Source organism: Salminus brasiliensis, chromosome 6 (genome assembly GCF_030463535.1).
Source record: "Salminus brasiliensis chromosome 6, fSalBra1.hap2, whole genome shotgun sequence".
NCBI classification, from domain to species: domain Eukaryota; kingdom Metazoa; phylum Chordata; class Actinopteri; order Characiformes; family Bryconidae; genus Salminus; species Salminus brasiliensis.
In genome coordinates this window covers 7,486,896-7,508,371 of record NC_132883.1, presented here as the reverse complement: position 1 = coordinate 7,508,371, position 21,476 = coordinate 7,486,896, and the positions used below count along the sequence as shown (strand labels likewise).

General features: G+C 40.5%; 1 protein-coding gene across 2 annotated transcripts in view; it reads right to left on the bottom strand.

The window, feature by feature from the left end:
• The window catches only part of phf19 (PHD finger protein 19), a 32,114-nt gene extending 10,638 nt beyond the window's left edge, over nucleotides 1–21,476 (bottom strand). The window contains exons 1-13 of one of the 2 annotated variants that reach the window (XM_072681469.1): nucleotides 21,324–21,476; nucleotides 19,812–20,018; nucleotides 15,227–15,308; nucleotides 14,834–14,929; nucleotides 12,602–12,696; nucleotides 12,245–12,393; nucleotides 10,313–10,408; nucleotides 9,858–9,926; nucleotides 8,212–8,332; nucleotides 7,735–7,802; nucleotides 6,782–6,931; nucleotides 4,206–4,275; nucleotides 2,281–2,366 (exon numbers count right to left, since the gene is read on the bottom strand). In XM_072681469.1, coding sequence (XP_072537570.1) covers nucleotides 2,281–2,366; nucleotides 4,206–4,275; nucleotides 6,782–6,931; nucleotides 7,735–7,802; nucleotides 8,212–8,332; nucleotides 9,858–9,926; nucleotides 10,313–10,408; nucleotides 12,245–12,393; nucleotides 12,602–12,696; nucleotides 14,834–14,929; nucleotides 15,227–15,308; nucleotides 19,812–19,991 — 1,262 coding nt within the window. In that variant the 5' untranslated portion in view covers nucleotides 19,992–20,018; nucleotides 21,324–21,476. Of the gene's footprint in view, nucleotides 1–2,280; nucleotides 2,367–4,205; nucleotides 4,276–6,781; nucleotides 6,932–7,734; nucleotides 7,803–8,211; nucleotides 8,333–9,857; nucleotides 9,927–10,312; nucleotides 10,409–12,244; nucleotides 12,394–12,601; nucleotides 12,697–14,833; nucleotides 14,930–15,226; nucleotides 15,309–19,811; nucleotides 20,019–20,367; nucleotides 21,115–21,323 lie in introns of those variants that run through there. The other variant, XM_072681470.1, reaches the window with a different exon arrangement.

The window sequence follows — 21,476 nt, the reverse complement described above, 5'->3', positions numbered from 1 at the left end:
GCGATTGTTCGGAAGCCAATAAACGGATGTTTAATTCAATTCAAAAGCCGATGGAGAAAGGTTAAGCATGCCACGTGCTGACAGAGAGCGAGAAACAGACGGAAGAGCGGAACTGGAACTATATTCTTATTAAGAGACTTAATTATTATAGTTCATACACAAAGACATGCAGTCTTCCACGTCTTCGCCTCTGTAGCGCAGCAACATCAATCAATGAAGGATGGAAAAGAAGATCTATTTAAATATGACATCTGTAAGTCGTCTCCATTGTTAAATTCATATACTCCATGTTGTAATGTACAGCCATGTGGAAAAGATTAGGACTATGAAAACAATTCTTAAAAAAAAAAAAAAAAAAAAAAATATATATATATATATATATATATATATATATATATATATATACATATATAGTCTTTATGAATATATATATATATATATATATATTCATAAAGATTATAGATATATAATAAAAACTAAACCACTAAAACTGAAGAAATGTCTAACATTTAATTATTCATTTAATAGAAATGCAGTTTTCTTGTACAGAGGTTTTCATGTTTTTTTTGGTTTGTTTTTTTAAGACTTAACATGAATATGGTTCTCAAAAATGTCCTTTACTTATTTTGTCACTTGTAGTGGAATGTCTCTTGTAGTGGACGTCGGGTCTTGTTTAATCCCAGCAGATTTAATGTAATGATATTTATTTTTCATTTTCATGTTAATTTGGTTAAAATTAATTAAATTCAAGCATTAAAGTTGAGATTTAATGTCAGATTAAGGAAGCATATCTGAACACTACAAGACTAGAAGGCTGCCTCCAGAGATGAGCACCTCCTGTTAGTTTGTGTGCTTTAAACTGTTTTTAAAACCTGGACGTTTATGTAGTGTTTGGAGCCATCAGGTGGCCATGGCAAGTGCTGTCCTGCAGTTTTCTCTGTCATGAGTTAAAACTTAATTGGTACAGGGGGAAGCAGTGTAGATTAATGCCCTTTCAGCAAAATTATCATTAATAATATACACTATATGGACAAAAGCATTGGGACACCTGCTCATTAATTGTTTCTTCTGAAATCAAGGGTATTAAAAGAGTTGTCCATTGAAGGCTGTCTACTAGATGTTGAAGCACTGCTGTGAGAACTAGACGACCACACCACCTCATCCTTAACTCCCCAGCTCATTCCAAAAGTATTGGATGGAGCCAACATTCCAGAGAGAACAGGATTGTAGGTAAAATCCTTTTAGCCTCACTCAGCCTTCTGCTTCTGGTAATTGCTTAAAAAGGAGTCCTACTGTCCACTATAAAGTACACCAAAGAAAAGGGGTGTTCTGAAAGAGTTAAAACTACTGGACATTTCTGAAATTGTACTAAATTAAAGGATCTCCTCTTGAAGAAACAACTTGATTATTGGCAACAGAAACTGCAAACTGTCTGCAAAAACATGATCACTTGCATCCCTTGATGCCATAAAATGTGAAAGCTTTGATGCCTGCCATTTTTAAGACATTAACAGACGTTAATATGGAGTTGGTCCCCCTTTGCAGCTCTAACAGCAGGTCTGGAACTCTGCAGTTATTGAGTCAGCAGAGCGTTAGGAGACTTTATGCACTACGCGCCTCAGCACTCGCCGACCCCGCTCTGTAACCTTACGTGTAGTTGCTTTGGTTCCTAAACGCTTCCACTTCTTAATAATATCACTCACAGCTGATGGTGGAATATTTAACAGGGAAAAAATTGCACCAACTGACTTGCTGCAACCGTGGCACCCTGTTACGGCACCATGCTGGAATTCAGTGAGTTTACTAATGCAGAGTGCATGGCTAGGTGCTTGACCCTCTGGCAATGGGACTTAATTAAATATCTGAATTAAATGAGTAAGAGGCATGTCCTAATACTTTTGTCCATATAGCATAGGTCTCAGACTCATGTCCCCCACAGTGGAGTGGACAAAAATGTACTGTCATGTCTAATGAAGATATAATGGAAAACAGGAATTTATCAAATTAAGGGACATTGTTCGCTAATGTCTGATAATTTGATAATGGCAGATGTCTTAATACTGAAGTTTAAGTGCAGCACAGAAAAACCCTGAACCTGGAAGCAGGTTTTTCAGGTCTGAAAAGGCAGAACTCAGGCAGGTGAAGGTTATCTAGGTGTTGAAAAGTGTTAATAAAAGAGAAGACCACGCACAGCATGTATTTTGATCATTTTCATGGGGATGGGCTGTTAGAAGTGTGGGCACTGACCCGCACACCACCAGCTTGACAAGCTCATCTCACCTTTTCAAACTCTGCAGCTCATCGAGAGTGAAGTCGAAGATATTGGCCATGTGATGATTGGAGGTCCAGCTGGACGTCAGCTCATTCTGCAGAGAACGTTCCACGCGAAACATTAAATGACAACACAATGTTCATTATCCTGCTCTGAATCATTGACACTCAGATATAATTACCTCTGCTCTTACTACAATAGGTTATTGGCGTCAGTGCTATTACTGCAACTCCAATGAGCTCTTTGAAGTTCTTGCTTTCGGGCCACTTGTCGTGCTATTAGCTATTCCTGCGATCTGCCTGGAGTGTCAGGAGGTTGCTGTTAAAGCAAAACATGTCTGGGGACTAGACCTCTCGGAGGGATTTGTCAGTTAAATGCTTCAGAAGAGCAACGTAATCCCTTTAAGAATAGTCACAGAAAAAGAGAGAGGGAGAAAGAGCAAAAGAAAAAGGGAGAGAGACAGAGATGTGAGGCATGTGTGGCGTGAGGCAGATTAGGAGGCCAGGAAATACGACCATGAGGCTACAAAGGGATGTCAAGAGTGTGAACGAGATAGCTGATCTAAAAGTGGGAATGGGCAGAGTGAGAATTAAGAGGTCAGCACAGTGTGAGTGCAGTTATTTATATATGGACTGAAATGTAATTTAAACCTGCATATCGAAATTTAATCCATACACCCCTCAGGGTCCTCAGAGCGTCTCTTGTTTTTGATCTTTCATTAAAAGAAATGATAAATCATTAAAACTAGGCCACTGGATGCAGCCTACCAGAGTATAGGGGCGGGGTTTATGCTTAAGCTATATCCACATTCAAATGATTGGGCTTTTTCAAGGTTCTCACTCTTATCAGGAAAGCATTTTCCAGGATTTCCTTAAACATTTTTAGGATTTGCATCTGCCGACAGCTTTAACAGCTTAGGTCCAACATTCCTTAAGCAGTTAGCTCCAATTTTTGCTATCACAAGTTTTTAAAGAGTGTATGAAAACAAAAGGAGTTAACTTCAAACAAACAATTTTCTCTAGATATTAATATGCAAATGGATATTTAATTACAGTCAAAGACGCTGACTCACTCCCTCATTCACTCCCTCAACATTTATCAAGTCAAAGCTATAAGACACGATGACACTGTGTACACATTAGTGTGCATTTATGTAGCATTCATCTGCCCTCATGAGACACTATAGTAATAAAAACCCAAACAGATAAAGCATCAATTGCCAAAACATGTAAACTGGGCATAATAGCCCAACTTACTTATTTTCCAAGACCTCGCTAATATTTCTAGGACATTTTAGCAGTGTACTCATTTTCCACATACTTCCATGACTGGCTGAACATTTTCCAGTTTTTTGAGACTTGTGGGAACCCTGTTTTAATACCATCAACCATAAATGTCAGGGGTTGTGATTTGTGGAGTTTATTGTGTTAGAAGGTGCAGACAAATCTCCACTGGAGACCTTCTGAATCAAAGTGAATGTTGACCTCAGAACTGAACTTCAGTCTGAAAATCTGTGCATCCTACACTGTGATCATGGTGCAAGAATGAACATATTAACATTACCACATGGTACATATTCAGGTACATATTTAAAGATGTGCCATATTGGGGCACCAATGTATTGTTATTAATCCAGTTTTGTGTACCATTAAGCCCTTAGTCAATACACTCATATGAGAGGAGAGGAGGGGAAGGGATAGGGAAGAGAAGACAGCAACTGTTTTAGTAAGTGGTGGAAAAGACAGAACAGAAATATTGAGATTTCAGCAGACAGATTGCTGCCATTTCCAGTGCTATGGCAGTTTCAAACAGACAGACAGGCAGCGGTGAACAACACAGTGAGAAGTAGGACTGAGAACACTTCAGCTTGTGCAGAGACTTGCTGCAGGATAACAGGCTGGTGGAAAAAAAAACAGGCTGGTGAAGGGCTTACGTTGGGAATAGCATCCTCCAGCAGCCATTTAGACCTCTTCTTCCTCCGCTTCTCTGCAGGAGCACAGCTACTACATAGACGCAAAGACAAAAAACAACTTGATTTAATCACCACTATTCAACACAACCAACAAATAAATAAGCGAACCCATCAATTACTCCTTTTTCAGGCCTTCCTGCTCACACGCTAAACATGTCATTACTACTGGTTAAACAGCCTCGAAGGCTCAAAACAACATCCTGCATTACAGGATCATTTTAATATAAAAGGAGGGGGGTAGCTCATCTAAAAAAGTCAAGTCAAGTCTATAGTATTACAACACAGGCTGGAATAATAATACTCAAAGAGCACACAAAGACAATTAATTATTACACAGATTTCTTTTGTAACATTGTTAAGACACGTCGCTGGCATGCTGAACTGCTGAGACCTGTTTGAATGAAAATCTCATTCCTGGCAAAATAAAGATGTTGTTTTATCAGCGAAGCGTTTGTTTGCTGGGAGGAGAACAGTTGGGTGCATTGGGGAGCTCATTTTAACTCACTGTTTCTGAGAGAAGAGCGACTGGCAGGGGGTACCTGCCATAATTACCTCCCCTCTTGGCAATTTAATCCCAATCAACACTTCAAAGCAACGCTAATAAGTGAAACAATTTTCAGATGTTCCTGAGCGAGATGAAAACGATAGCGGTGCGAGACTCAGGCGCGTGTAGCATTTTGCCTGCGTGTAAAGGGTCTGGGTAAACACAGGTACCATTATTTAGACAGAAAACTACACTCCGGGCAATACTGCGCACAGCTACAGGTTTATGATAGCTAAGGGTAATATTCCAGACCTCAGATTTCAGAGCGGAGGTTACCCACGGTTAAAATACACAGGGAAATACATCCAGGCTGTGTATTTCATGTCTTTTCTCACTCTATAAGAGCTTTTACTCACAGACAGGACTGTTCTGATTGAAATTGGATGTGATTACGGACCATAAACTATGCTGGAAACCACACATAAATAATGTCTAAAACCAGTGCAACACTACTTAAAACTAAAGGCATATTGAATCGAAATTCACTACATATACTGTATTGTTCTCTCATAGCTCCTTACATTACCCACTGTGTGGAAATTTTGGAAATTGAGCCATTGAAAAAAATCTTAAAGCATTATTAACTCACACCTTGTAAAATGTTGAGATCTAACTGCCTTTGATAATAATAATAATAATAATAATAATAATAATAATTTTAATAACGTACCAAGCACCAAACAATTTAACCTCTAACTGCATTCATGAACTGATCAAAATTAGATATCGTGTGGACTCAAGGTGTATTATGTCTACATATATAAAAAGTAGATGTATATCTATATATGTACAATTGCAGAACAGCTGTGACAAGAAATTAAAGTTTAAAATAATGTTAAAAAATAAGGTGGTTTGATCAGTATGAAATGTTTGGATTATCTTATTTCTGTTAGAACTTAACAAAATAACAAAGTAGGCAAAAGAAGCTAAAGCTTCCGGCTCCACCTTTTTATTTCCTTTTCTAATAATTAATTAATGAATATATTTGTTTTTCATGTGATGTGTGTATTTATTCTGGGAATTTGTTAATAAGGAGTGAAATAAATGACTACTACTAACTACTAGTTAAACTATTTAAAGACTATTAAAAGACTAGATGTAAAGATCCTTTACAATTCACCTTCTGAATGAATCAGCACTGATTCGCATGATCAGAGGGTATATCTGAAATTCTTCTACTGCTTTTAAAAACAGGGCCTGGTAAAAAGACAACCCCACTTTTATACGCTTTTGCTGCAGTGATTTTGCTCAGTTTTAGTATGTGTAGAGTTCAGACCACAGCATTAGTATATGATAATAAGAGAGGACGGAGAACCCTCTTACAGTTGTGGCTGTGGTAGTTTCTGTTTTGTGAAAGAAGGCTAGGCCCACTGATAAGTGGAGCTAGGACTGAAAGATACTGCAGATTTAAAGGGATGTGACAGGGTGGTGGTGGGTTGCAGGGACTTTGTTGTGAACAAGGTCGAGATTACATCTATAGAATGTTAAATTGGTAGGAGGAGAGGCTTCAGGCATGTTCCCCCTCCCAACATTAAGTTATATTAACCCAATATTAATGCCACTAAAGGCACCCGAGATCTTTTTTTTATAAAAAGTATAAAAACCTATGCATATTGTTTGTTCCCTGAAGTTTCTAAAGTTGTTTTAAACGTCTGATTAAAAATTATCAAAAATAATCAGTAGATCTGCTCGATCAATAACAAAAGTTATCAGTGTGTTAGCCTTACTAAGCAATGAACTGAACTGTTCTACTGTTCTAAGTTGGTTTGTGTGAATGAAGAACATCAGTCAGATGTAATTGCAATACATGATTTTAAAAGATATAGTGAACAAGTGTGCTGCATCTTTGCAACCGGAACACTTCATGCTCTTCGTAAAATAATCAACTATAAGGGACTGTGGTATGACTGAATCAAGTACACTTCATAAAGCAATCCCATTTGCTGAGACGCAACGCATCAAGCAAACACTCAGCTCAGTGCAACACACTCACCCGTTCCGCACGGCCCCTTTCTTGCAGCCCCGACGGCCCTCGTGTTTTGGGGTCTTCTCTGGGAACAGCTTGGAGGGGGGATTGGGGGGAACTCGTGTCCTCAGCCGAAAGATGCATTTCCTCTTTTTGATTTCTTTTCCACAGAGAAACCTAAAAGAAATGGTTTAATTTGATGAATTTGTCCAAATTACTGTGTTAATCAGCTGCAGCATAAATAAATCACATATCAAATGCCTCATACTTTTACAGTAGCAGAGGATAAAACGTTAACTTTTAATGGACGTAAATGTAAAAAGACTTTATTCCAGGTCATTTCGGAGAATTTCTATTGATCAATTAATCATAACATTTCTAAACAGATTTGTGCATGACAGCAATGACACAGTATATGTATATATAGTGAAGTATTATTTGTTATATTTACCATATTCATCATAGATATATATATTTGTATACCAACCAAAGTTGTTGTATTTGTTTATTCATTTACTTAACTGTAGTTAACTGTACTTTATTTATTTTTTTACACAGTGCTGCATTGCATTGCCTTGTACTTGTACTGAGCAATGACAGTAAAGATAAATATATATATATATATAAAAACAAACCGGTTGAAGTTATGCGAGAATATCAGCCAATTAAAATTCTGTATGATTTCTGTTGAGCTTAGTTAAAATGCTTTAAACTCTAATCAGCACAAACTGGCAGGTCAGTTTTGAGTGCTGCAACAGAAGATCATAAATCCCTAGCCTCCATGCGGAAGTTCATTTACCATGCTTTCTGTTACAAACTAAAAACTAGTCCTGCAGCAGCCGTGGCACTGTTTTAGCAATTCTCGATCGAGATTTAGAAGCTGGTTTTAAAGCCTTGGATTATATTAGCAGTTCCCAGAGAGATTAACACTGCTCGGCCAGACGACCACTTTTGAGAAAAGCGGAAAAAATTTGTCTTACTTGCTTTTGTACTTGTTAAGAGCATCAAGGATGAGCTGGCCTCTCTCTGAGGGAGGGGTATTGGTGAGCTGTTGTAAAAAAAAAAAAAAAAAAAGGGAAAGAGTATAAGAGAGAAAGCAACCCTCTGGTGTCATGCTATAATATAAAACATTTCCTTAGCTTGGTGTCTCGAGCTGTCACTTCTCAATGAAGACAAATGAATCACACAGGCATCTGTTGTAGCTCTTATGGCTCTCATGCATCCGTGCGGCTGATTTAGCCTTGATGCTTTTGTCATACTTTACATGACAGCACAGAAAACAGCAAAGTAGTTGACATTACAAGAGAACTACGGGGAAACCAAAATGACAAGTACTTGCCAGTGTCCATTCTCATACATCTACCAATTACATGGTCAATGAAGGAGATTTGTTTATGCCTGTATTGCACCTGCACTGTTTTCTGAAAGTACTGGTTGTATGGTTCTGGCTGTATAACCTTGCCCAGCTGAAAATGATCCCAGTTGTTGCTGATGAAGCTGAGGATCTCCTCCAGTTCAAAGTATTTTTTCTTACTCTGCACTCCCAGGTTATACAGGGCGAGATGGACCACATCCACCCTGCCAACGAGAGATAACAGTCAATTAAAAACCTATTTGAGAGGAAAGAAAAGGTTGTCAGCAGAAATTTAGAGGTGATTTAAAGCCAGTTAGACAGAGCGGCAAAACTTTAAGAAGCCCTAATTTCCCGGAGAGCCCACGCCAAAATCTACATAATCTGTTACATGCTGTATAGAATCCAAATTAGAATGTATCTCTGACCGAGAGATTAAGAGCATTTAAACACGGAGACTTTCCTGCCAGGATAAAGCTTAAATCAGGGATTCTAAACTTTAAGGGCCAGAGAAACACCATTAATGTCATGCAAACTTCAGTACTTTAATGGAGTTTCTTTTTCTTTTTTTAATATATGAGGCCAGGACAGCAAAAAGAGAAGACCCCATGGCCCATATCAATGCAGTTTAAGGTAGATAACCATCATTTACCCTTTTTAAATTCACCATAAATGTAAAGTCTGTAGAAATTGACTGAACTGATGCACACTGAATTTTCAATCTGCTGCTTAATCTGCAGCGCATCTAAAAGTAGTACGTTTGGAGGAGCTTCGTCCACTGATATAGGAAACAGAGCAGATCATTTACCGTCAGCCAGAAACGACAGATGCACCGACACCCAATTTTTAACTGCTGATACAAACTCCCAGTAGCCAATCTTAAATATCTACCAATAGCAAACAGTCATACCGATACCAGCTTTTTGTGAATACTGCATATTTGCATCTAAACTGATCAGCCATAATACTAACACCACTGACAGGTGAAGTGAAAAACACTAATTATTCTCATCTACAGCAGCATCTGCCAAGAGGTGGGATATATCAGGCAGCAAGTGAACAGTAAGCTCTTGAAGGTGATGTGTTGAAAGCAGAATAAATGGGAAAGCGTAAGGATGTGAGTGACTCTGTGTCAGAGCGTCTTCAAAACATATAAGCCCCACCTCACAACTTAAGAATTTGCTGCTAACGGTTTTGCACCAGATAGAATGAAACAGTGGTCTTGTGAAGCCCATGCCTTCTTGTGAAGCCCATGCCTTGAATGCTCAGATCTGTTGCTGCTATATCAATAGTGGTGCATTTCCATATGGAACTTAGATCTTCATTTTTTGATTATGAGTTGCGAAGAGCTTCCTACTGTGAGCCTTGCTGACAGGCAGACCTTTTTCTTAGTTGAATCTGTGTGGCCTACAAATCAAGTGAACTTCCAACTACCTGCTAAAATGATCAAGCTGGACGCAGTTTTTTTTACACCGGATTGCAAATTAGAGCACTGTGGAGTTTAATCCTTCATCTACCTACGTTTGAGCTAAAATGTGAGGAGCACAAAAGGTGTCATTTCACAAATGGACATCACCACTTCCTTCCTGAAATACAGTGCGTTCTCAGCTTTCCGAAATAGAAAACGGGATTCTTGAGACATCTTCAGGCGGCCATTGTCTGCATCATTCATATCCAGCACTTTGACTATGTAATTTTGACACAGGACTAGGAGCGATCATTTGTGATGGGAAGAAGAGCGAAGACATTTACCAGCGCAGTGCCAGACGTTTGATGTACTCCACTCCCTTATTGCACACTGCACAAATGAACAAGTAAAACCTGCAGAGATAAAAGCAAAAAGAGATGGAAAATCGACAGGGAGGAATTTCAATGATCAGTCTCTGAAAGGAGCTGAATGGAGCTTTATGCATGGACATGGCTTTTTCAACACGGCCATTATAATCTCACACAGCCCTCTAATGCATGCCATTTCTTTTTTTGTGTGTGGTTACGCTGAACACAGTACACTGTTACAATTCACTCATCATGGGATGCTATCAACAGAAGAGTACATCAAGGCCTTCATCATAACATCTTCACTAGCTAAGACCTAGGTGACGTCTTGCCATCACTGCATTTTTACAGCCTTAAAAGATCACAGTGTTCATCATCTTACAATGACATTTATGCCACAAGCTCTTGATTACGTGTCATCCACGTCATACCTATCTCCAAACATCATGGACTCCTGCAGGCACTGTGTGCACGCCTCATGAAACCACTGCTCACAACGGAAACACTGCAGCATTTTCAGGTACCATCTGATGGAGAGGAAACAGGCAGATAAAGAGAGGCTATATTTCACTGTCTTTCTCAGATAAAGGGATATGAGAGTTTAGAACAGAGTGAATATGAGCTGCATGTCAAATCAAACAGCACTGAAAAAGGAGGATAAGCCAATGAAAGGAAAGATCAACAAGTGAACTGCAAATGGCAGCACAGAGGCAGATTGATCCACTAACGGTCTGTGCAGACGGTTAGCTTGGCTTAGCACGCTGATCTCGCTTTGTGTCCTCACTGAACAAGCAGAGCACACACCCCAAAGAGACCGCTACAGCCTTACAGCCTGGCCATTAGTGCAGGATGAGGGTATATTTCTGGAAGCTGGGTCATACTGTATCGTGACGAGAGGAGAAGAACAGAGGAATGGATGAAAGCGAGAACAGGAGGCAAAAGGGAGAAAAAAAGACAGACAGATTGTTAGAGAGGAGGTGAAAGAAGAAAAAGAGAGAGAGAGGAAGAGGAGGGAAACAGAGATAGAGAGAGAGGGAGTGAAAGAAGAACAGGAATAAGAGAGACAGGACTCAAAGAGAAAGAGTGCGGCAGAGAAAGGAAGAGAGACAGTATTGCACTGAGACAACCCTAACAATGAATCATATATTGTTACACCCCTAATAAAGCTACACTATATGGACAAAAGTATTGGGACACCTACTCATTCCTTGTTTCCCCCACATTAAGGGTATAAAAAAAAGTTTCTTCAGCTTTTGTTGGAGTAACTGTTTCTACTGTCCAGGGAAGGGAAGATTTTGGAGGAGCATTGCTATGAGCTGTGCTGATGTTGGACGATCACCACCACACCTAATCCCCAACTCATCCCAAAAGTATTGGATGAAGCACTATGCATCATTTCAGAGAACACAGCTCCACAGCTCAACGCTGAGGGGGCTTTATACCCCTCTAGCCCACGCCTGGCATTAGGCATAATACCAAAAGGTTCATGTTTATCTGAGTCTTTTCTATAGCGAAAAGTGTGTGTATGTATATGCAGATCTGTGTGAGCAATGGGTGCAACTTAGGGCCCGGCATTAACATGCAATAATATCTGGATCTACTTTAATCGGATTCTGTTTACACTTGTCATTAAAATGAGTAAGCAGTGTGATCAGATTTTACTATCCTGAGTAAGAAGCACCCCAGCACGTACATCATTTCCGTTTTACTTCCTGTAAACAGTGGCTTCTCATTAAAACTGTGCTGCTCTGGGAGAATGTGAAGAGTTTAGAGTAACTGTGGTGGTTCAATAGATCGTTCTTGCATTCCCATAACAACACTATCAGCAAATGCGACAGACTATTTAAACTGCAAGCAAACAAACTCTGTAATACTGCTCTCACCCACAGGTAAATAAATTTGAGAGCGAGCACACAAACACATGCATGAGAGAGAGTGAGCAAGAAGGAGAAAGAGATCCACATGAACTATTTCTCCTATTAACACTTTTTTCAACAGGCATATTCCTCTTGCCTGACTAAAATCCGATTACAGAAATGCTTTGCATTTACGCTTGTATTAAATGTGGACGAGATTTGTCTCTGAACAGCTCCGAATGTGGTTTTGGTGATCCGATCGTAATCAGATCACGGCGTACCTTGGGGGTGTTTACATCTGGTTTTTAATGCAGACAAGAGAAATCCAATGTGATCCGATCACCAAAAACAAATATTAACGCCGGGTGTAAATAGGCCCTAGATATTCATTAGAAGGGGTGTCCACAAACATCTGGACACACAGTGTACAGACGAGAGACACAGACAAAAAGATGAAGAAAGAAAGAGCGAGAGAGAGAGAGAATGGTTTCAGTCAAGGTCACTCACTCTCCAGGACCTCCACAGTAGCAGTAGCACTGCTGGTGATTGGTGCGGTGCAGCGAGTCCCACTCCAGCTCTTCTGTATTGTACGTTAGCACTTGCTTCATGGCCTGCAGGGCTTTGGCGACGGGGCCCTTCTTCAGAGCGCCCCCTTTCTGTCAGAGAGAGAAACACACACGTCAGCAAGCTGGAACCTCTGAGCCTCTCTGGCCTCTTTTGGCTCACCTGCCAAAGAGTTACATGAGAAATTCTATTCTCAGTGCCGTCATCACAAGGTTATGTGCTTGTTACGAGGCCTGGGCAGGTCGCGTGGAAAAGGAAAGAAGTGGAACAGAGGACAAAAACGCAGGAAGCCACACTTACTCTTACAGCTAAGGCGAAAATGCACTTCCTGCAGAACCACGGCGAGAGGTCAGCCGAACTCTCCACCTGCGGCATGTGGCACAGCTGGTGGTAGCCTGACGAAAGTGGATGAAGGAGGGAAAAAAAACAAAACAGTGAGGATGGGCGTTCGAGAAGCAGCTCGTCTGGAAGGCAATCAGAGCTGTAAATATATGAAGAGTGGAGCTGCAGCCTGAACTAATCCCTCTGAGTGCAGAGAGACAGTCAGCTGCAGGTCCCCTGTGAGTCATTACATGCAGAGCAGTCTTAGCCTCCGCCTCATCACTGAGGCTCAAAATACTCCTGTTTGCTCTGCAGACTGTATGGATTTTTACCCAGACTGAGAATATCACAGTTCTGTCCTAGTTTGAAACTCATATGTGTAAAGATCAAATGCTATACAAGGCATTTTCCTACCTCTTTAATATTACGAAGCTTCATACAGCACTGGCTCTACTGATTGAATTAATAATCAAGTATTAAACCTATTAAATCTATTGATTAGTTTGAGAAATCCAAACAATAAAAATAGTCTGCTGAACATTCACAAAGCATGCACGGCATTTCAATAAATCCAAAGTACTTTAGAAAACAAATGACAAACTGGGAGGCAAAAAAAAAACTAATCAAAACACTTTGAGTGTTTGTGTGTTTTGAAAAGTACAGTCAAGACCATAAGTATTTGGACAGTGACACAATTCCTGTCATTATGCCTCCTTACACCACCTTAATGAATTGAACTGACGCACTCAAGATGTGATGGAAGTGAAACTTACACGTAAATGAATTGCAGCCATGGACATTTTCATATTTTTAGTTTCCTCCATTTAGATGTTTTACCAAGACTGCCTTTAGTTGCTGCTTGTTTGGGGATGTTTCTGCCTTTAGTTTTGTCTTCAAAATGTGAAAAGCATGCTCCAGGTCAGGTGACAGAGCTCCTCTTTATTTGCCTATGCATGTTTTGGGCCATTTTCCACCATCCTATCAGTTTTGCAGGAAATGACTAATCCTGAGCAGAAGGTAGAGCTCTATACATATCAGAATCCATCCTGCTACTTCAATCAGACGTCACATCATCAGTAAACACCTGTGACCTGGTTCCATTAGCAGCCATACATGCCCAAGCAATAACAGTGCCTCCACCATGCTTGACAGATAATGTGGTATGCTTTGGATTATTAACCTTTTCCTTCCTTAAATATACTCAAGTTCATCTTGGTTTTATCTGTCTTAAGAATCTTGCTCCGAATCTTGCTCAGAACATGGCTCAGAACATTTCTTTTTAGGTTTTCTATCCGTCTAATCTTACCTCTTATGTCCAATTACTTTTGAACCTGTGAGAGTAGAGGGACTATGTGTTAAAATGACTGTAATTTCTAAACAGTTAATGCAATACTTTTGTTTAAGAGCTTCAGGTCAAGGTGAACGTCACATCACATCTTGATTGCTGCATTTCAGATCTGTTGAGGTGGTGTACAGAGGTAAAATTACAACAAAAAGAGTGTCACTGTTCAAATATTTATATTTATTATATATCGCTGCTGTCCAATGAAGAACACCCATCTCCATTTTTGTTCGTTTTTAGTTTTTAGTTTACTTTTTTAGTTTTTAGTTGTTTGAACCCTGTAGCTGCTCTGTAAAATGCTCTGGACCAATTGAAATGCTCTAAAATTACTTTCATTAAAATATTTGTACACTGACTTCCATCGAAAGTTAAGAAGGTTTTTTCCTCCTCCTGTAAAGTTGCTATTTTGGAGATGTTGGACATGGTTTTCATTTGCAATGACAGCAACAACATATTTATATATATAAAAATGAGTGTCCATCATGTTTACTCTGTTTACTATAGGACTAGTAGGAGAATTTTAAATGTGTGTAATCGTCATGCAAATTTCCCACTAATCTTACCAACTAAAGGTAATAAGATTTGGTAAAAATCTATAAAAGGTTAACCAAAATGTAAGTTTAAAGCAATGATTTTTATTAATCAGCATACAGTGGATTAACACTGTTTGTGCTGACAGTGCATCTCACACAGCTTTATAAATGAGACACGGTACAAACAGCATTTTCTAATATCTCATAGCTCGAGGTGTGACTGCTTTGTTGGTATATGCATAGCTGACAGTCAATTTCCAAAGCTACTCCCATCTTTGTGTAAATACGGGCCAAAAGGCAAACAACCTCCTCTTTCAGTGCTGTGAAGTGACTCACCTATTCCACATTTCCCACAGATAAGTATTTTATTATCAGACACCATAGTCATCTCAGAGCACACGTAGCATTTGGGCTCTTCTCCCGGGACGCCGGCTGAGTTCCACACAAAAACCACCACAGTTATTCAGTGCAGAGCAGTTACATCACATCTCATACCATGCATACCACAGAACACACAGAACAAACCAAACACAACAAGAAAGCACCTATACGCTGAGCTCGTCAGGCTTACACTTACTCAAACAGCGTTAATTGAACTCCTATGTAAGTCTTAACTCAAAAGCACAGATAAGCTACATGCTCAAAGCTTTTTATGGCTCTATGGAAACAGGCCACAAGACCACAGCACTACATACCAGCTCCGATACAAGAGGAAACATGGAAGCCTACCATGCTGTATGTCCTTCCACAGCACCCAGAACTTGGAGTTGTCTTCAAATGTGACAAAGCAGCTCTGCTTTGAAGAGCTCACCTATACAATGACAAAAGAGAGCAAAACATGAACACGTACGGCACGACATACCTTCACAATGACTTATACACTCATGCTTAATACATATGTCATAAGGTCATACGTAACTCACAGCACACATGCTACAAATGCTGCACTGGTCGTTTTGCTTTGAAACTGCGGTAAAAGAGGTGAATTAAAGCCATTTGTGCTGTCAACGCATCTCACACTACTTCAGAACATTTCACATTACTGCTTAATACGCCGACCATAAGGTATACATTTCTGCCTAGTGCATTATTCATGAGTAACACATGAGTTATACATTATGCTTGGTATTCTGGAGCACTGCTACCCTGAACTGAAGCAAGTAATGCATTGAACGAGCCTGATTCAAACATCTTCATCGTCTACACCAACCCGATCTTTCAGTTTGCTAACGTCTGAAAATAATTGTCACGAAGTAATTCACAACATAGTGTGAATCTGACAGCTGATCTTTCCATTGTGTCCACGCTTCATGAGGAATGGACCCATAGAAATGCTCCAAAATGAATGAGAATAAAATCCGGTTACACAGACTTCCACTGAAAGACATTTTAGAGATCATTTGACAGTGACAATATGTGGACGTCATGCACACATCGAGTCACTTTTTTACTCTTGTCGGTGTGCAGAGCAAGCTGAAACACTCATCAAACATCCTATCTAGCTAATTAAGGTATTCAGCAAAGAGTGCTGGTTAAGGAACAGCTCTTCAGGAGAATCACCGCAACCCTATTGTCACTTATAGTGGGAGATTTAAAAAAAAAAAAATCAGACTAATCTGACCTATTATGTCCAATTACTTTTATTACTTTTGACAGTCTATGACAGTGGAAGGACTATGGGATAAAATAGTGGTTAATGCAATAATTTTGTTTAAAATCTTACGTCTACACATGCTTTATTTCAGATCTGTTGAGGTGGTGTACAGAATGGTGATGTATATATTTATATATTATATATTGCTGCTGTCAACTTCTGCATTTTTCCATTTTTCCTTTTCTCCTTTGTTTGAACTCCGTAGCTGAATTCGTAATAAATGGACCAATAGAAATACACTAAAATTACAGTTGTTCCCTTTTCCTATAAAGCTGCCATTTTTGAGATACATGTTTTTAATTCGACAGCAATTATATATTTATATATACATATATTAAAATGAGTGTCCATCATGTTTATTCTTTTTACTGTAAGACTAGTAGGAAAATATAAAATGTGTGTTGTCATCATGCTAATTAAGCTCTTCAGGAGAATTCAGATATCTGCTTTGTTAGATCAGACATCAAATACAAGAGTGCTGGTTAAGGAACACCTCTCCAGGAGGACCACCACAACACCTACTGTCACTCATAGTGGGACAATTCCACACCATTTGTTTGAATGTTCTCCATAATTCAGACTTTCAGAATGGTCTGATGTGTAATGATACATCACAGGCAAGCTTAGCATGTCTTTTACCAAGTCCAATTTTGTTCTATAATGCAAATATAGACCTTTATTACTGTCTAACAACCTGCAATCTTACACAAGTGATACAAATACAAATAGTGATGTATAATCACAGATATCTTGGTTTAGTATTAGATAGTTCTGTGACAATTAAGCTGCATATTATGCATCTGGTGAAGAAGCTGAGGAAGAAATATGGGTTTTTATTTTAGAAATAAGTCCTGTTTACTTTTTAAAGCTAAAAATAGAGAAAATTGATTACAGGGGTGTCATGTATATGCACTCACCTTTGTATTGTTTACACTCATTAGCCACTCTTTAACACAGTGCCTTAAGATTTATTAGTATTTGTCACTCACCATTGTGGTCTTTACATGCAGGTATTGGTATACTTTACTTTATAAATCTAGGCTTATTCCCTTCTTATTCATGTAACTTTCTAAATCAAGGAAATTAAAATTATGGTCTGCATTCTTAAAATCTGTATTTTCTGAGGATTCCCACTGTACAGACTTAATTAGGAAAACAAGCGTTACACTGCACCATCAGACTGGAATTTGGTACAGAAAGTTTTTGAGCTGCAGGAATTTGTCACTACAAGGTTTTAAAAACATTCTTCAGATGGTGGAAGTGTGTAAAACGGTTGTCAGTGTCTTATAAATAAATTTATTTAAATTGGGTCGGATTACAGAGAGTATGCACGTGATGTTACAGGCAGCGTGAGTCACTGCGGCCACGCCTACGGAGTGGCAAAAAGACTGAGTGTGAGAGTGTGCTAGTGAGTAGCAGTGTTAGTGGTCAGTGTGAACATCTCCTTTTACAGACTGCTAAGGATTGATGCAATTCCGGAACCCATGCACCGAAACGTGTGGGAGCTCCCTGGTCGCGCTCTGAAAACAGGTGAGAAAAACACACCAAGCCCACCGTAGAGCTGGGCAATATTACAATATTTTATCATATCGTAAAAATGTTGTTATTGTGATTCACAATATGCTTTTCCAAGCATATGGAGGAGTTGTTAGTGTTTAATAAACACTGATCAGCCGCAGGTTTCATTACAAACAGTGTGATTAGACTGGTTTAATTAGATGAAGAGCAGCAGATGTTAAATAAAATCACTGTATTCAGTACAGGAGAGGATCTGAACAGTAGTTTATAAGAATCTGTCGTTACTGATGTATTTAGTCTGTGATTACATGTATTGTTTATTGCGAAAAAGTCTTTAAATATCTGATAGTGTTTTTATCATATCTCCAAGCCCTAGCCCACCGTAGTTGTAACTTTACTGACACGCTAAGTTTGATTAAAGTCTACTTAATAAACCTAAAAAAACAGCCAAAAGCACTCCTAAGACCATTTACTTGACTCTGTGCTCTCAGGCATGAGGCTTTATCCTCTAAACGGGTGTGATTTGAGCCTTAGTTCCTGGGCTTTCCTGGCTACACATCGATGTCCGTGGACCATTGGCTCCATGGTAATTTGGCTGGTTCTCTGTCACCGCTTTTAATTTCCGGTTTGGTTGTTTTCTCCATGCTGCAGAATGTTTTGCTACTCAGTCCAACTAAAGGGGGTGTGCTGCAGAGGGAACGTGACGTCAGTGCATACTCCATACTGTATTTTAGTCTTTTGTAGAGCTGCACCGATACCTCTTTTTGTTTCCAATACCAATACCAGATACCTGCCGATACTGATACCGATACCCATACCAACTCTGACTTAAACACTGGATAGACGGCTATAAATCCTGATATTGATAGTGTTCCACTTTTTATAGGTTGCAAGTTTTTCAATCTGTTTACTGGTTGAGGAACTGCACACTTGTTGAGTTATGAAAAAATAAAAATGAACTCTATGCAGAAACACATTCAAACAGCAGAGCATAGTCTTGCTAAGCTGGTGCTAAAAATTCCTATTTCAGAGCAATGAAAAAATGCTAGTTTAGAAACAAAGTGCTTCTGCAGCAATTTCACATTCAGGTACACATCTCTGTGTAAAAAGGTACTGAACTTCAGTGTGTGGCCTTTAACAAGCTGCCGAAACTCAACTTTTGGTTTCAGAACAAAAATATCACCACATGGAAACAAAACACAGTGTGAATGTAAAAGTTCCATTAAATGTCTGTTTAGGGGTAACGACGATAACGAAGTTTAAGCCGGGCTTTTACTGGCTGTTTAAATGTTCGGTTTCATAACAAAGTATGCAAACTAAAATGTTCTATGTCAATTTTTTTATAATAATAATAATAATAATAATAATAGATTAAAAAGTAGGCCGTCCATAAGCTTCATAAAAGGTAAAGGTGCACGTATTTGTCACTGTACAGCGAAATGTGTCCTCCGCATTTAGTGAGCACACACACTAGGGGCCGTAAGTACACACACACCCAGAGCGGTGGGCAGCCAACTCCAGCGCCCAGGGAGCAGAGAGGGTAAAGGGCCTTGCTCAAGGGCCCAACAGTGGCAGCTTGCCGAGCCCGGGAATCGAACCCACAACCCTGTTATCGACAGCCCAGCGCTCTAACCGCTGAGCCACCACTGCCCATGGTATTGGAGCTCTCTATTGCCTATACTGTGTGTACTTTTCTTCCTATCTTGGAAGAAAAAGAGGCAAGATTTTTGCCTGGTTAAATAAGTCTGGTAAATAAGTTTTTTTTGGGGTACTATTTTGCCTCACAATGCATTTTATCCCAGGACATGTCCCAAAACTCCTGCAAAGCAACTATCATCATGAAACCTGTCCATGACCATCCACATCTCCACACATCTGGTTCCTAATCCAGCACTGAGAGTAATTCTGACTTCCTCGGTTTCTCTATTACACTTCACTAGACTCCACCCTGACTCACTCTGTTTACATCCTCATGACGAGCTTCTGCAAAAAGTTTGGGGAAAATCCTTTCGAGAGGTGTATCGTTCTATCAGTCTATGTGGGAAGCAATGCAAACAGCCTGTTATATCGGAGTGAGGTTCGGAAGTCAGGTCATTCAAAGGGGCTGAACCAACCAACACACACACAGCTACACTGACTCACCCTCTGAATCCTCCCTAGGTAGTAGAGGCCGTCGGACCAGCGGCAGAGGACGTACTGCCCGACGGTGAGCTTGCTCTCCAGGTCGCTGCAGCTCTTCTCACGTTTGGGCAGCAGCCGCTTGGCCTCCAGCTTCTCCGGACCCACAGGCAGGTAGCTGTCCAGGTAGGCTCCCTCCAACATGCTGACCACACACCACACCTACAGTTCCTGAGGAGGAAGACAGACATAAAAAAAAAAAAAGTTAGGCTACAGCTCTGGACCATGAGGTCAGCATCATGTCCCATGTGCAGGTGGACCTGGATTTCAGACGCATCAGAACTGCAATGCTGGACCAAGCGTGGTAGCTAGCTGGAGGTGCCACTGAAGAAGTTTCTGGAGAAGTGTACAGGCTGTGTGTGTGTGTGTGTGTGTGTGTGTTAACTCTTCAGACCTACATAGCTTGCTAAGTACAGAACAGGGGACTGAAAGGAAGTGCTGTTGTCTGAATTCAGCCACAAACGGCTGAACCCACTTTCGGGCGGGTTTGATTCAAAAAAGGGCCGAAAGGGAAAAGTACCTCCTCTGTGGAGCTGCAGGGACTGTTGGATGAGTCAAAATCCGCCAAGAAATGAGTGAAACCAAAAGCAGCTTAGACGCAGCGCCCAGTTTCAGTAACGCTGTCAGCCAACGTTAGTTATCTATAGCTAACTCTCAGAGGAGCTCCCGTTCACCTGCTGCTGCCTTTACACGGCGGTGTGTTGAAGCACCATGTAAAGGATCATATATCCATCCTAGCTATCTGACTGAACACGAATATGTGACTAGATCGACCACACAGACAAGCCGCCGCTCATGCTAAGCTAGTGGAAAATACCGTAACTTGAGGTGGCCCTCCTCCGTAGATGTGGACCCACGCGTAGCTGGGCTTAAGATTTGCGCATAAAGTTAGCTAGCTATATAGCACTAGCTAACTAGCTATAGCTCCTTTGATTAACTAGAAGAAGAGGTGGTAGCAGTAGTAGTATTATCTATCGATCTAGCTACTGTAGGAAATATCAGCTCGCACCTTCCAGCTAGCTATGAAGCAGACTCTAGCTACCAGCAGACTCGCTGCAAACTGGGGTAGCTAAGTAGTGTGTATTTCCAGCCAGAAGCAGAGCAAAGTTTGCGCCCTGTTTGCGCATCCAGCTAGCTTTTCCCTCCCTGGTTCAAATCAGGGAGAAAACTCCCCTAAACTTGCACTAAACACACGCTCTGTAGCCTGCAGACAGGCTGAGGTGTCCTCTGTCCGACGGGTTACGATACAGAGCACAAAATAAAGTAGTTTACAGTCAGTTATTAAGCAAACACGACCTCCACCTCCACCTCCTCCTCCTCCACCTCCTCCACCTCCTGCACCTCCTGCTGCCGCTGCCGCTGCCGCCGCTATAGCTCTCTCTCTCTCTCTCTCACAGGCAGCGGCGCTCCGTTTGAATTGAGTGGGGTGCAGTTAGCCCGCTAGCAGCTGCGCTTCGAGCCCGTCTCCTTCATTACCGTGCTGATTTCTCCTCTCCTGAGGGGGATATAAGTTATGCTCGGGGTGCCCAGCTCGCTGTACGGGTTTCCATTCGCGAAATAAAGTTAGTTTTCTAGTCCCGGGCTGCTCTGCTGGCCGTGCAGCGCTCAGACCGTGCCTGTGCAAGTCGC